The 12,884-nt window shown below is 49.8% G+C and overlaps 2 protein-coding genes across 3 annotated transcripts; one reads left to right on the forward strand and one right to left on the reverse strand.

Annotated features, from left to right (window-relative positions):
- Positions 1-1,125: 1,125 nt before the first annotated feature.
- FEN1 (flap structure-specific endonuclease 1) lies at positions 1,126-6,211 on the reverse strand. Of its 2 annotated transcripts, none has more exons than XM_023738265.1 (2): positions 5,863-6,211; positions 1,126-3,411 (listed from the first exon to the last, which is right to left on the reverse strand). In XM_023738265.1, exon 2 carries the CDS (start codon positions 3,388-3,390, stop codon positions 2,248-2,250), a length of 1,143 nt encoding a protein of 380 aa, XP_023594033.1. In that variant the 5' UTR covers positions 3,391-3,411; positions 5,863-6,211; the 3' UTR covers positions 1,126-2,247. The 2 variants fall into 2 exon arrangements, with proteins under 2 accessions (XP_023594033.1, XP_004383917.1); XM_004383860.3 differs by having other exon boundaries at positions 1,127-3,411; positions 6,105-6,206.
- A 255-nt stretch (positions 6,212-6,466) lies between these two features.
- On the forward strand, positions 6,467-9,917 carry TMEM258 (transmembrane protein 258). Its single transcript, XM_023738302.1, has 4 exons — positions 6,467-6,582; positions 8,278-8,387; positions 8,964-9,099; positions 9,792-9,917. The coding sequence occupies exons 1-3, from the start codon at positions 6,580-6,582 to the stop codon at positions 9,088-9,090; spliced, it is 240 nt and encodes a 79-aa protein (XP_023594070.1). The 5' UTR covers positions 6,467-6,579; the 3' UTR covers positions 9,091-9,099; positions 9,792-9,917.
- Positions 9,918-12,884: the final 2,967 nt, after the last annotated feature.

A 12,884-nucleotide genomic window follows, 5' to 3' on the forward strand; every position in this document is an offset into this window, starting at 1 on the left:
GAAGACTTTGAAGATCAAAGACTACAGCCTTCAGTACGGATTACACCTCAACATAAAACAAAAATCCTCACAACTGGATCAATAAGCAACATCATGATAAATGGAGAAAAGATCGAAGTTGTCAAGGATTTCATTTTACTTGGATTCACAATCAATGTCCATGGAAGCAGCAGTCAAGAATGATGTATTACATGGGGCAAATCTGCTGCAAAAGACCTCTTTAAAGTGGTAGAAAGCAAAGATGTCACTTTGAGGACTAAGCTGTGCCTGACTCAAGCCATGATATTTTCAGTCGCTTCATAATTATGCAAAACTAGACAATGATTAAGGAAGACCAAAGAATTGACACCTTTGAATTATGGTGTTGGCAAAGAATACTGAATATACCACAGACTGCCAGAAGAAGGAACAAATCTGTCTTGGAAGAAGTACCGCCAGAATGCTCCAAAGAAGCAAGGATGGTGAGACTTTGTCTTACGTACTTCGGACATGTTACTGGGAAAGACCAATCCCTGGAGGACACCATGCTTGGTAGAGGGTCAGCAAAAAGCAGGAAGAGCCTCAATGAGATGGACTGACACAGTGGCTACAACAATGGACTCAAACATAGCAACAATTGTGAGGATGGTACAGAACTGGGCAGTGTCTCCTTCTGTTGTACATGGGGTCACTATGAATCAGAACCGACTCGAGGGTACCTAACAACATGGAGTAGTTGATCTAAATTTTGAGGCTTTTAGATGGTGCCCGGCTACCACCACCGACTGCTCTGACAGAGGGTTTTGGACAGAGCTGGAAAAAAATGTAGAACAAAATTCTAACTCACACAAAAAAAGACCAGACTTACTGGTCTGACAGAGACTGGAGAAACCCCAAGAGTATGGCCCCCAAATGCCCTTAAAGCTCAGTAATGAAGTCATTCTTGAGGTTCACCCTTCAGACAAAGATTAGACAGGCCCATTATAAAAAAAAAAGAGAGACTAAATGGGCACACCAACGCAGGGACAAGAACGAGAAGGCAGGAGGGGAGAGGAAAGCTGGTAATGGGGAGCCCAAGGTCGAGAAGGGGAGTGGTAACATGTCATGGGGTTTGCAACCAATGTCACAAAACAGTATGTGTATTAATTGTTTAGCAAGAAACTAGTTTGCTCTGTAAACCATCTGAAGTACAATTAAAAAAAAAAGTTGAATAAAATAAACTGTGAAGCTTTTTCAAATGAGTTCCTTTATCTCACATACATTAGGTGGAAAACGAGAAAGCCACTCAATTTATTAACACTCTTTTTTGCCAGCCAAGTTAAAATAAATTAGGCCGCCTCCTTCTAATGGCTGAAATACCACCATAGCTGCTGTGCCATTCTATGGAACATGGCACCACCTTGTGGCCACTCTCAAACCACTACTGTTAATATCATACAAGTCCAGGAAGTTACCTTGGGGTAAAAAGTAGAACATTACATTTGTCTGGAGCCTGGGGTACTCTAGGTGTTTTCAAATGTTCTCAAAGAGCATAGCATTCCAGTTACTTTTATAATTTTATTGACTTTTTTTCCCCTCATATCTTTGAAACAAAAACATGTAGAAACCAGCATTTTATCCCAAAGTCTCAACTCAGCTGATTGCCTCAGAGGCCATGAGAACATCTCCATCTTACTTCTCTGAACCACCACTGCAAAGACTCAAATTACATAGCAGGTTCAAGTTTCTGCCCACCCCCAGCAACACAGCCAGTAATTCAACCCTGCCAACTCCAGGGACTCCAGCTCTCTGCCTGTTATTTCTCAGTAGTTCTTCCCATCCGTTAAGTCTTGGTTTTCCTGACGGCTATTGTTCAGGTGGGATCAAGGCCGAACTAGGCGAGAGCAGCAGTCTGGTTCCACCGTCACCTCCCATTAGCCACTAGTTGGCCAGCAAGGAAATAATTCACCTCCCCTTCCTTTCTCAAAAACCACTGCGCCACCAGGACTCCTTCATCACTTTCGTATAACAATGGATTCATTAAACTGCCTGAGAAGTGGTTTGAGCCTGACACACTTTCCTGAGCAAACAAAGAAGACAACAAAGCACCTCAATGGCCGTCTTGCTATATGATCAAGTCAAAAACGGAAAAGCACTGCTGAGAAAGATAGTGCTAGAGAAGCAATGGAATCTCTCCCCATCCTGATGGAGGTCACTCTAGCTCTAGCTTTTGAGGGTACAAGGCAGACATTCTGGGGCCAAGGAGGTATAATGGGGGAAAATACATGTTTATTTCCCCTTTTTGAACTTCCCTGCTGCCCCAGTCTTCGCCTTCTTCTTTGCGGATCCCTTGGGTTCTGGCTCCTTGCGCTTAGCTGAAGAGAGAGAGCCCGTCACCTTGAAGAAATCATCCAGGCGGCCCTGGGTGCTGCCCTGGCGGCTCTTGCTCAGCCGCTTGACCCCATTGCGGATTCGCTCTTCAGAGAACTGCTTTTCACCACACATGAACTTGACCAGCTCTTCTTCGTTTGGCTCACTCCACTTGAGCTCCACAGACGCTGGGTCTAGCACTTCGGGCTCCAGGAAGAGCTGCTGGGCCTCTTTGTGGAGCCAATTTTCTGGCACGGGGTACTTGTTGGGGTCGAGCCGCCGTACGATCTCCTCGATGCTCTTGTGTTTCTGGATGAGGTCTACAGCCCGCTTGGGCCCAATGCCCCGGATGCTCTCACAGTAGTCGCTGCCCAGGAGGATGCACAGATCCACAAACTGCTCCTGGTTCAGGCCCAGCTCCTGCAGAATCCGGCTCAAGTGGAATTCCTGGATGGGCAGCTTCTTGGCCTCACTGGCAGTCAGGTGCCGCATAAGCACGGGGCTACCGAAGGTCAGGCAGTCCATGTCCTCAGTGGCCGCGGCGTAGACTTTGCCAGCCTTCACCAGGGCGGCACAGCTGGCTTCCGCTTCACTGGGTGCGTCAAGGTATGGGATGCCCATGAGGCTCAGCAGCTGCTTGCACTCATCGTTGTGCTGCTTGGTGACCTTCACCAGCCGCTTGGTGTACTTTTCCACCTCCTCCTCTGCCCCAGTAGCCTGAGCCTGCTGCAGCTGCTTCTCTGCCTCAGCCCGCCGCTCACTGCGTTTGGCCAGCTCACCTGACTTGAGCTGTGGTGGCTTGCCATCAAAGACGTACACAGGCTTGATGCCGTTCTCCATCATGCGGATGGTGCGATAGAACATGCCCATCAGGTGGCTGGTGGTCTCGCCCTCTTCATTCTGCAGCACATCACCACCCTGGCGAACAGCAATCAGGAACTGATAAATACTCATGGACGCATCGATAGCCACCTTGCGGCCAAAGTAGCTCTTGATGTCATTCTCCCGGATGGCGCTGGGGGCCACATCAGCAATCAGTTTGGCCAGACCTTGAATTCCCATGGCAACACAGAGGAGGAGCAGCTTAAAAAGAAAGGGGGGGGGCAGTTAAGAGAAGGAGGAACTTTAAGGATGTAAAAGGAGCGAGGGTTATAATTTGTGCTAGCTTACCAACTTTATACCTTTAGTGAACAAATTCAGCACAACAAAAAGGAAACCAAGTCAGCATTGCAGAAGTTGAAAAAATGAACAAGACATGGTTCCCATTCTCAAAAAACGTATGGTCTCACAGGAGCATTTGTTCAATGAATATTAACTAAGGCTTACTGAGTATCAGGAACTGAACTGTGTGCAAAGAGGAACAAGACGATGTTGACGTCCTTGAGGGGCTTAAAGTTTCGTGGATAAGGTAGTGGCATAATCTAACATGAAACGAGGGCTACAACAGACGTCTGCATCAAGGATCATAGAAGTCCAGAGGGGTGCTGGGCTCAGCTTGAGGAGTTCAGGGATCTTAATGGCAGAACTAAGCCCAGAAGGACAGGCAAATATCAGCTAAGCAAAGGCGAAATGAGAAAGGTACAAAAGCAATCGTAATACATAGCCGGATGTATAAAGTAGTCAAATAGACATATAATAATGAGTAGCTATCTTCCTGACAATCATCGAACATGTTCATTCCTTCTTTGTGTCTTTACACCAGTCATTAAACACCTTCAACTCAATCCTCTGGCTCACCTCCTCTTAGCAGCCCTGCAGGACTGGCAACAATAACGTATCTGTGGCTCTCACACCCTGCTCCCTTCAGGAGCCCCTCAGCACTGAAGAGTTTTCACTTTTAACATGATGTTGCTAAGAGTTTTCAGTCTTTTCCGTTTGGGTTTTCTTTCCATCACTAGATCTGAAATGTGAAATCCAAGGCTTGTACCCCACTCCAGGTCCTGATCTAGGGGCCTGGCATACTGTGTAACTCAGCCCACTGTTGCACTTCTGTGGTTCAGGTCTCTTATCAAATCTTTCCTCAACCTCAAACCTCAGTCAGGCCAAAACCACCCTCACAATTTTTGCCACATCCACCTAAAACCTGTACTTCCATTAACTTAAAAATTTCTTTCAATAGACACAGGTTTGTTTTTTGTTTTTAACTAAAATAAGTTGAAAAAGAGAACCCATCTTAAAAGCAGTAATATCTGTGTTATATCAGTTAATATTTTAATTTGTGTTAAGTGTGTAACTATTAAAAAAGATTTGTTGGGTGCCACTTAGTCATCTTGCAGCCACTGGTGGTATGCAGCCAACAGTCTAAGAAACACTGTACTAAGCCTTCTAATTGTTCCCACTCTTCCTTCACAGGATTCTTTCTACAGCATAAGGAACCTATTACATTCCTCCTCCTAATTAAGTCCAAATACCTCAGCAAGGCATCAAGATCTTCCATGCTCTGGTTCCTAAGCTACCTTTACAGTCTTGAAATCCAGCAGAAAGGCTGAGGTAGGCCTGCCCTTTCTCACTTTTGTTCAGCTGTGCCCTTTTCCCACCATCCTCTTATCCCTCCCTCCTTCAAGATCCAACTCACTTTAGTTCCCCTGTGAATAAAACAAAGCAAACCTGCTGCTGTCGAGTCCATTCCAACTCATGGCGACCCCATGTGTTACACAGAACTGCTCTATAGGGTTTTCTTGGCAGTAATGCTTACGGAAGCAGATTGCCAGGCCTTTCTTCTGCAGCATCACTGGGTGGTTTCAAACTGCCAACCTTAGGTTGTCCAGCACAAATCCTTTGTGCCACCCAGGGACCTTTGCCCTGTGAACAGCAGTGGCAAAAGCTCTGGCCTTGAATCTAGGCTCCAGCATTTACCATCTGTGTGACATTACTGGAGCCCTCGTGGTGCAGTGGTTAAGTGATCGGCTGCTAACAAAAAAGCCGGCAGTTCAAATCCACCAGCTGCTCCTTGGAAACCCTATAGGGCAGTTCTACTCTGCCCTATAGGGTCACAATGAATCGGAATCTACTCGAAGGCAATGGGTTTTTTTGGTAACATTATTAAGTCATGTAAGTTCAGTCTTTTCATCTATAAAAGTGATAACCACGCCTGTCCTGCAGGATTACTGCGACAGTTAACTGAGGTAACAGGTGTAAAACTCCTGTCACACATTAGACGCTCTGTAAATGTTCCCCATCCAAAACCCATTCAGACCATTGGTTCAGGCCTCGAGTTGGCTGCTTTGCTAGAATGTACACTAACCCATTGCCGTCGAGTCGAATCCGACTCATAGCGACCCTACAGGATAGAGCTGAACTGCCCCATCGGGTTTCCTAGGCTGTATCTTTAAGGGAGCAGATTGCCACATCTTTCTCCCGCGGAGCGACCAGTGGGTTAAAACCGCCGACCTTCTGGTTAGCGGCCGAGCGCTTAACCACTGCGCCACCAGGGCTCCTAGAATGTGCACTAAAAGGGTGTTATCTCCCACAGCATCCAACAGAGGTAGGCAGGAAAGGGGCCTACACAAGTTAAGTTTAAAAAATGTTTCTCACCCAGGATCTTAGTGAAAACACATAACGACCTCACAAGGTGGAAGTTATTATCCTCTTTCCACAGACGAAAAAGGAAGGGTTCCGAGGTTACGCGAATGGTCCAAGTCTCAGAGCAGGAAAGTTGCGGGACTTCCTGACTGAGAAGCCCGCACGCTCTCGCCTCCGCCTGGAAGATCTGTCCGCACAGAAACAGCGCAAAGCGGCCCCTGTCGCTCTCGTAAATGCTTCCCGTACGGTCTCACCTGGGGTATGGGGCGCGAGGCCTCAGCAGCTAGCGTTTGGTCGGGTAGCGACCCGAGGACGTTGCCCAGAACAATCCTAAACCCCACAATCTCCTCAGTTCCGCCGGTAGTAGTTTCACGCTCCTCCGTCTTCCAAAGCCCGCGCTCCCGTCACGTGACCTATTCGCCGTGCACAGCCTCCTGGGGATTGTAGTCCAGGCCTCGGTCCCCTCAGCCAGCTTCTCTCACGGTAAACGGTCCCGCCAGCATGAACGAACTTTATCAGCGACTCTGGACTACCCTTCTCCACCGCTTCCCCTAACTCCAAACCAGACCCCCGCAGACTCCGGCTTCCACTACTGCCCAAACGACAGGACTACAAGTTCCACAATGCCACTTGCGTGAGGGCACTTCCTCTTCCGGTTGAACAGGGCGCTATCTCCTGCCAACGTGTTCTTCCGGTGGTAAAGCGGCGGCGTACCCAGTGTCCGGCAAGATGGTGAGACGGTTGGGGGGAATTCCGAAGAAGGCTGTGGGGAGCCCCTTAGTACCCGCCCCGCACCTCGTTTCTCTCCCGGAGACTTTAAGCGCCCGAGAGCCAGGGGGCGGGAAGCTCCTGGAATCTCTGGCTTAGACCGAGGGGCGAGAAAGGGAAGCCCCTCGCTGTGGACTCTTAGGTTGAGGTTTTGATCACACGATTTGTAAGGGTGGGAGGGCATGGGGTGCACTTTTAATACCTTGGCGCTTTTGCCCAAGCTGTTATCTCTGTCTGGGAAGTTCTTCCCCCTGCCGTACTCGTACTCATCCTGTAAGGCCCCAGGCAAATGTCATCTTGGTGAAGGGTTTCCAACTCTCAGGCAGTTGGCTACTCTTTCCCGGGAGCTCCCACAGCTCTGTATAGACCTCTTACCACGTTTCATGGACTTCTTTGTTATCTGCCACACCTCCCAGTGACCTCCATCTGACGTGTATCTCGCTCTGGGATGATGTCTATTCATCTTTGTATTCCCAGTGCCACACACAGGGCCCGCAATGAGACGCTCAGTAAATGGCAGCGATTGTATTTATCATTTTCAGGGGGGCATAAATGTTTACTGAATTGAATTGCAGTGTCTTGTAGAACAATGGGGTCAGTTTACTTCTCCAGAGTTATGTTCTGGATGCTAGAAGCGTTGGCTGATGGGTGACAATGGAAATTAACATGTGTTCAGAACTTTGGGGTTACAGCTCTCTTTCACAGGCATTATTTCATAATCTTCCCTATAACCTTAGGAAGGAAACAAACACCTATTGAGCAACTACTCTGTGCCAGCCACGGAGCTAGATGCTTTGACATACATCATCTTTCTTAAATCATACACCAACCCTGTGAGATGGATATTAATAACCACTCAACTGAGGCCATTGACCCTAGAGAAGGACATCATGCTTGGTAAAGTAGAGGGTCAGTGAAAAAGAGGAAGACACTCAAAGAGATGGATTGACACAGTGGCTGCAACAGTGGGTTCAAGCATAACAACAATTGTGAGGATGGCCCAGGACCCGGCAGTGTTTCTTTGTGTTGTACATAGGGTCGCTATGAGTTGATGGCACCTAACAACAACAACACTTAACTGAGACTCATATTAATCAATAGAGCCAGAATTTTAACTGATGTCATTTGCCTGTATATCCTGAGATGCTGTAATAGTTTAGTGGGAAGAATACTGAATTAGAAGTGGAGAGCTGGGTACCAGTCCATGTTGTGTGACTTACAACAGGGATTCTTAGCCTGGTGTCTTTAGACATGTATGCATAGAGCCTCTAAAACTTTAGGCAAAAATTTTTCTTGTATGTGCGTTTTCCCAGGCAGAAAGTCCATACTTCTCATCACATTTTCATAGGGGTCATTGGCCTCAGAAAATGTTTATGACCATTGATTTACAGCTAATCACCTTCCGTGTCTCAGCTGCCCTTCCTGTCTCATTGAAAAGACAAAGTGCTATTTTAGTTTAAGATACAATTGTAATTATTGTTGATACTATTGTCATTCATAAATTGAATCACTTGATGTTGGTTCTGAAAGATTTCCACATTTCCCAAGCTGAAATGGGTCTCTAGCAGTCACAGCGGCACAAGGCTCTTGCTAATCCTCAAGTCCCGCATGTTGAAGTCATGGGATTCTTTGATGGCTGTGATCTCATGTCCTCCCTAGGAGCTTGAGGCCATGAGCAGGTATACCAGCCCGGTGAACCCGGCTGTCTTCCCCCATCTGACCGTGGTGCTGTTGGCCATTGGCATGTTCTTCACTGCCTGGTTCTTTGTGTATCCTTTCACTGAGCAGCCAGTGGGCCAGAGTTAGCAATGTGGGAAGCTGAGGGAGAAACCACGCTGGATACATGCACTCTGCCAATTTTGTACATTGGGTTGGGGCTGGGGGAAGGTAAGGAGGTCAAGGGAAGACTGTTGATGCCCAAGGTCAGGTTGTGGCCTTATTTCCCCAGTTCAGGTGAGCTGAGTTTGCTCTTCAGATTTCCAGGACAGTGAGCAGAGGGCTTGGCTAGAGTAGAGGCTGGGGGTAGGGGAGTTGAAGTGGGCAAGGTGGTAAAAAGGTGCACTCAGATGTCAGGAGGTCTGAGCGCTAGTCCCAGCTCCACCACTCATTAGCTGTGTGGCCTGGGGTAAAACCACTCTGGGCCTCATTTTCTTCAGGGGGTGTGGAGGGGTGGGATGGGCCACCATAGCGCAGGTCATTTCTTGGGACACTCTGCCTGGCCTCACCAAGCCAGACAAGCCTCCCAGAACGCCTTAGCCCAGACCTTGCTCAGCCGCCATTACACTGGCCAGGCTCCCTGCACCCCCCAGTCCATCCCTTTGCTTCTCCTTAACAGCCCAATCCAGTTACGAGGTAACCTCCACCAAGTACACGCGGGATATCTACAAAGAGCTCCTCATCTCCTTGGTGGCCTCACTCTTCATGGGCTTTGGAGTCCTCTTCCTGCTGCTCTGGGTTGGCATCTATGTATGACTCCCAAAGGTAAGATCCATGTCAGGGCTGGATGCTTGAGCCTCCAAGGCACAGCCTGGAGAAGCCTTTCCACACCTACCTCAACAGTCCTCCTGCCCTTACCTGTGGTTAACAGACAGACCTTGCAGAATGGATAGGGACACTAGGCACATGTGCCTCTTCCCATGTCCCTAATGGGAGTCCCTGGGTGGCACAAATGGTTAAGCACTTGACCGTTAGCCAAAAGGTTGGGCAGTTTGAACTCACCCAGAGGCACCTCGGAAGACAGGCCTGGCAGTCTGCTTCCAAAAGGTCACAGCCATGAAAACCCTATGGAACAGTTCTACTCTAGAACACATGGGGTTGCCTTGAGTTGGAATCGACTTGGCAGCAACTAACAATAATGGAGATTTGAGCCAAGTGTGACCACGTTGTCAGTTCTGGGTTCTCCACACACTGACTGGATAATGTGCTCTGTGGGGATGTGGGCACGGGCTTCCCATGGTGATGCAGTGACTTGGAGAGGCTGCCCAGAAAGGGCCAGGATCTGAGACTTAAAACGCGCTGCAGATAATCTGCAGAAAATCACTGAGAATTGGCTCTGGGCAGTCAGCTTCAGAGGAGTGTGCCTGTCAGCCCTTGGCGTGCCCCAGGGGCATAGAGATTCAGTGAGAAAAGGAGGCGGTCATTGGTCTCACTTTGATACTCCTCTCCTCTTTCAGGTACTAACCAGGCGGCTTCACTGAATCCCTACTTTCATAAATAAGTTGTTTTTTTTTTTTTTTTACTATTGCTGGAACTGTCCCACCTGCTGCTCACAATAAAGGCAGATGTGTGACAGTCCTGTCTGGTGTCCGTTCTGTGGGGGTGGGGGTGCTGCTGGGACTGATGTGACTTCCCCAGTCCCACCCTTTCCCATTTTTCATCTGCCCTTCTGATGGCTCCTGCTGCTGTCCACCTCCAGGGGGTTAGGGGAGTGTGGGAAGGGTATCTGTGCTATTGGCATCTAAGACTCACCTGTGGATAGGAAGGGTCCAGGCCTGCCCTCTCTGTCATTTCTAGAGCAAACTCCTCTAGGGACCTGTACCAATCCATTCTGCCCTGGGCTGGTCGGTCCCTCCTCTACAAGTAACCACCCTCCTCTGGGCTGGGGCACCCTCGTAAGGCTCAGCTTATCCTCTGAGAAGGCTTTACCCGTAAGTGGCTACTCTTATGCCAGGTAGGGCAGCAGCACGTCTGTGTGAAGGAAGAGGTGTGGACAGTGGAGTGGTTACTGAGTCCTGTCCCCAACCCTACTATGAAGCCAAAAAGGATAATGGTTACAAAGCATCTCTAGCAGAGCCCCCAAGATTCTAGACATCTTGGAAAAAACCTTGAGTTCCACTTGGCCCTGGCTCCCACCAGAACAGTCTCAAGAGATGAGGAGGCAAGCTCAGATACAAAGCAGTATTTATATATTTATTTATATATGTATATTTACTCCAGGAACAAAGAACCAGGGACAGGAAGCAAGCAGGCCTAGGGCTGCTTCCCTCGCTGCCCCCCTCAGAGTTGGTACAAGATAAATATGAGTCAGAGCTCAGGGAGAGGAACTGGGAGTTAACTGGGGGAGGGGTGCTCTATGCACACGCAGGCTTTCAAGGGGGTGATAGCGTGGGTGGGGGGAATTGTGCACTGCAAGGCCCTATGTACAGCTTGAAGGAAGGGGAGGGAGGAATGGGCTGCCAGACCCCAGGTGGGGAATGGAGCTGAGACACCACCCCCTCCTCTAGCGCCAGCCTGGCAGCCCTGTGTCTTCCTGAAGCCCTTTTACCTTGGGTATAAGGCAACTTTGGTCCAAGGTTTACCCCCTCAAGCAGCTTGGAGTCCCAACTCCTGCACTGGGGACTCCTTTCCCAGGCCTGGAAACAGAGCCAGCTGCTAACCAGATTGGGGCGGTGCTGTGTCCAGATGGGCTCCAGGGGGCAGGAGAGGGTCACTTTCCAGTTATGGACTGAGGGGCAGCAGTCTAAGAACATCCACACCCCAAGGAAGAAACCCCAGAATCCTATTACAAGGGACAGACTCGCTATGTTGAGGCACTAGGGAGGGCTCCCCCAGCGGGAGGAGGGAGAACAGCAGTCCTAAGTAAGGCTCGGCTCCCCAAGCTACCGGGAGCCACAGACTTCCTATGTCAGAATGAGGAGTGGAGCCAAATTGGGGAGGGGCTGGTATCCCTGCTACACAAGCTCCCCTGGTGTTTCCCAATCCTGGCCATAAGTGCTTTGAGATGCATGGCAGAGGGGCCTGCAGTTCACAGGCTGCTTCAGTTGGCTTCCCCACAGAAAGCCCTCCATTCAAACTGAGAATGAGAGGTAGGATGGGGCAAGGCCCAGTTCCCAAATAGGTGGCAGGACACCACAGGGCAAGGATAGCAAATTTCATTTCTGAACCCAGAGCCAAAACCAAAAAAACTCACTGCCGTCAAGTTGATTCTGACTCATAACAACCCTATAGGACAGAGCAGAACTGCCCTGTAGGGTTTCCAAGGCTATAAATCTTTATGGAAGCTGACTGCCACATCTTTCTCCCAAGGAGTGGCTGCTTTTGGTTAGCAGCCGAGTGCTTAACCACTGCACCACCAGGGCTCCTTGAACCCAGAGCAGATATCGCTAAATGATTCTCCTTCTCTCAGCCTGAATGTGGCCTCAGAATGCTCCAGGCGCACACTCAGAAAGTGAATGAACTTGGCATTTGAGATGAAACGTCTTCACTAACCCAAGGCCATCACTCTGCTCCTGAAAGGGTGGGCCATGGTGGGGCCCACTGCCAAGCATGGGTTTCTACAGCCTGGCTGTCCCATTCCAGCAAGGGAGCCTTTGAGGAAGGCCACTAGCAGACAAGAGTGAGGGAGAGGCCAGCAGCTTGGCGGTAGTAGGGCTAGACAGGATGGGAGTTGCTGCCTTGTCTTTGCAAGTGTCACCCCAGGGCTCTGGCCCGCTGTCGGCTTTCTAGCTCCATTCTCCCACTCCTTCCTGTCCTGGTTTAAGTGCATTTTAGTAATTACTTGGTTAATAACAGCAAAAGCTATTTGCCTCCACCCATCAGCCAAGACCGCCTGTGGCCTTGCAGGGATCCCTGCTCCCCTGCTCAGAGAATATTGGAGTCATGGACACCCACTGGGAACTCTGGAGTTCCCAGGAACACCGTCTAGGGGCTCACAAGATAACTTCCCGTCCCAGGGGGGTCCTCCAGGTTCAAGGGTCCACAGCTTACCCAGCACACTGGCCCCCACTGGTTCAGGCCTGCCAAGGGCTGAGGGTGGCTTTGGCCAGGCACTAAGGGTACGTAAGGCACGTGGTCAGTCCCCAGCCCATCCAGGGCTGGGCTCAGCTGCCCTGAGGGCTCTTGGGAGCCAAGCTCTCCCAGGGAGAAGAGAACCCCTAGGCTGTGCTTAAAGCTTAGAAGACCAAGTCCAGTGTAACAGTCAAACCCCAAAAGTCCAGTACCAAGCCACCCCCTAGGGAGCAGCTGTGTGGGTAGGGCTCTGCCCTCCACTGACTCATGGGTCCAGCCAAGTCTCTGAGGGCTGGATCCAAGCCCCCGGCTGATATCAAAGGCAGGCAGATCCTCTCCCAAAAGAGGGGTCACTCCCAGTCTCAAAACGGGAGGTAGGGGACAGTGGGCTCTGGAAAAATCAGGGTACAGGCTTCCCCTGGCCTCCGGGGCACTTGAAGCTAGCCCTCTAGCCACCACATCTAGACAGATGTGAATGGGCCTTGTCCCGGCCCTGAGGAAGGGGGCAGGCAGGCAGGCCCAGGAGGTCTGTCTCTGGC

The sequence above is a fragment of the Trichechus manatus genome, unplaced genomic scaffold (assembly GCF_000243295.1).
Source record: "Trichechus manatus latirostris isolate Lorelei unplaced genomic scaffold, TriManLat1.0 scaffold00113, whole genome shotgun sequence".
NCBI lineage: Eukaryota > Metazoa > Chordata > Mammalia > Sirenia > Trichechidae > Trichechus > Trichechus manatus.